This window comes from Lottia gigantea, assembly GCF_000327385.1.
Source record: "Lottia gigantea unplaced genomic scaffold LOTGIsca_36, whole genome shotgun sequence".
NCBI lineage: Eukaryota > Metazoa > Mollusca > Gastropoda > Lottiidae > Lottia > Lottia gigantea.
Window position 1 is genome coordinate 837,306 of NW_008709220.1, and position 1,438 is coordinate 838,743.

At 33.4% G+C, this 1,438-nt stretch overlaps 1 protein-coding gene across 1 annotated transcript in view; it reads left to right on the forward strand.

Annotated features, from left to right (window-relative positions):
- Positions 1–394: 394 nt before the first annotated feature.
- LOTGIDRAFT_162828 (hypothetical protein) overlaps positions 395–1,438 on the forward strand; it is a gene marked incomplete at both ends in the record, with an annotated part of 75,316 nt that continues 74,272 nt past the window's right edge. The window contains one exon of the mRNA XM_009058852.1: positions 395–461. Within this exon, the coding sequence (XP_009057100.1) occupies positions 395–461 (67 nt within the window). The remainder of the gene's footprint in view (positions 462–1,438) is intronic.

The window sequence follows — 1,438 nt, forward strand, 5'->3', positions numbered from 1 at the left end:
TAATTTGTATTTTAGTATGAGCTTATGATTAACTTCAAAAATAATACCTTTCACAGTCCTAAGATGGGATGAGGGAGAACCCAATGACCCACCCATAAAAATGTCACTGTAACCATCTGTAATGTTAGATGGTTCGAAGAGAATTTATACAGTGTACGATAACGATTTCTTTTAAATCACAGTTCAGTCTGACACTTCATTGAGCAACTAATTTCCAGAAGCAACCAATTGTAAGCATCCCCCTGACAGCTTGTCTTATATAAATGTGGCTGTATATAATGTAAAAGATTTGAAAATACATCAATACGATTAACCAACATAAAATGAAAATGACCATTTGATATAGAAACGTTTCAAGTCTGTAAGAAATGTAGAAAATCGATACTTGTGAAATATGATGAATTTTAATAAAATTATATTGTATCAGATATCTAAAGAGAAATGTTTTCAGAAAATCCCAGGTCGGTGAAATCGGAACCTTAGATCGTGGTGAAAACAATAAAAATACAAATCTTCTCGTCGTGAACTTCGTCATGGAATAATCGTCTAACGCCTACCTACGGTTAGACTGAAATTTGTAACCAGATATCAAATATATAGAGGTACCAGACCATGTTCATGTTTGAATCAAAAAATATTCGGACAGAGCGTTAATAACACTGAGACAGTTCACTACAATAATGTATCCATCAACTCAGTAGAACGTAAAATTTCATTTCATGTTTCATATTTATTTGTCTATTAGTGTCTTAAACAGAAGAAAAACGATTAACATTCATTAAGATTTATAAACTATCATAAGAGGGACAAAAATTTTGGGGAGAAGGGTTGATTTGAGTCTTTAAAATATGTAAAAAGTCTACTTATGAACGAAAATCGCATAATTCCCTCAAAAATATCTCAAACTAGGAATTTTACTCACTATATCTATATATGCTTTTCACAGAGACGACTCGTCAATTTAACTTTTAAACGTGGATAATTCTGGACACACATGGATTTGAAGGCTGAAATTTCGACGGTGAGCTGTGAACAATATTACAGATGGCTTAGCTAAGAAATTCCCGTTTCTGAAACAAAAGAATGCTTGGTCAAAAAGAATGGTTTTAAAGTATATAAATGTCGTGGTGGTGAAAAGGTAGTGGGACGGGAGATACAGTATATCAATGTATTTATGTTAAAGGGAGGAGAGGAGAGGTACGAGTGAGATTGACAAACATACAAGAACAATTAACACATCCAGCTCGTTGTTTCTGAATTCCCATTCAGACCAATGTGAACTGATTAAAGCTCCCTCAACAGACTACTTATCTCTCTAAACGAGTTGTATAATACTAGTATTAAAGTTTGTACCATTGTACAGCGATTTGGTGTAACGAGACAAAGTTTGTCTGAGTCAAACTGACCTGTAATTATATTGAAACCTTGGGTTTGATTG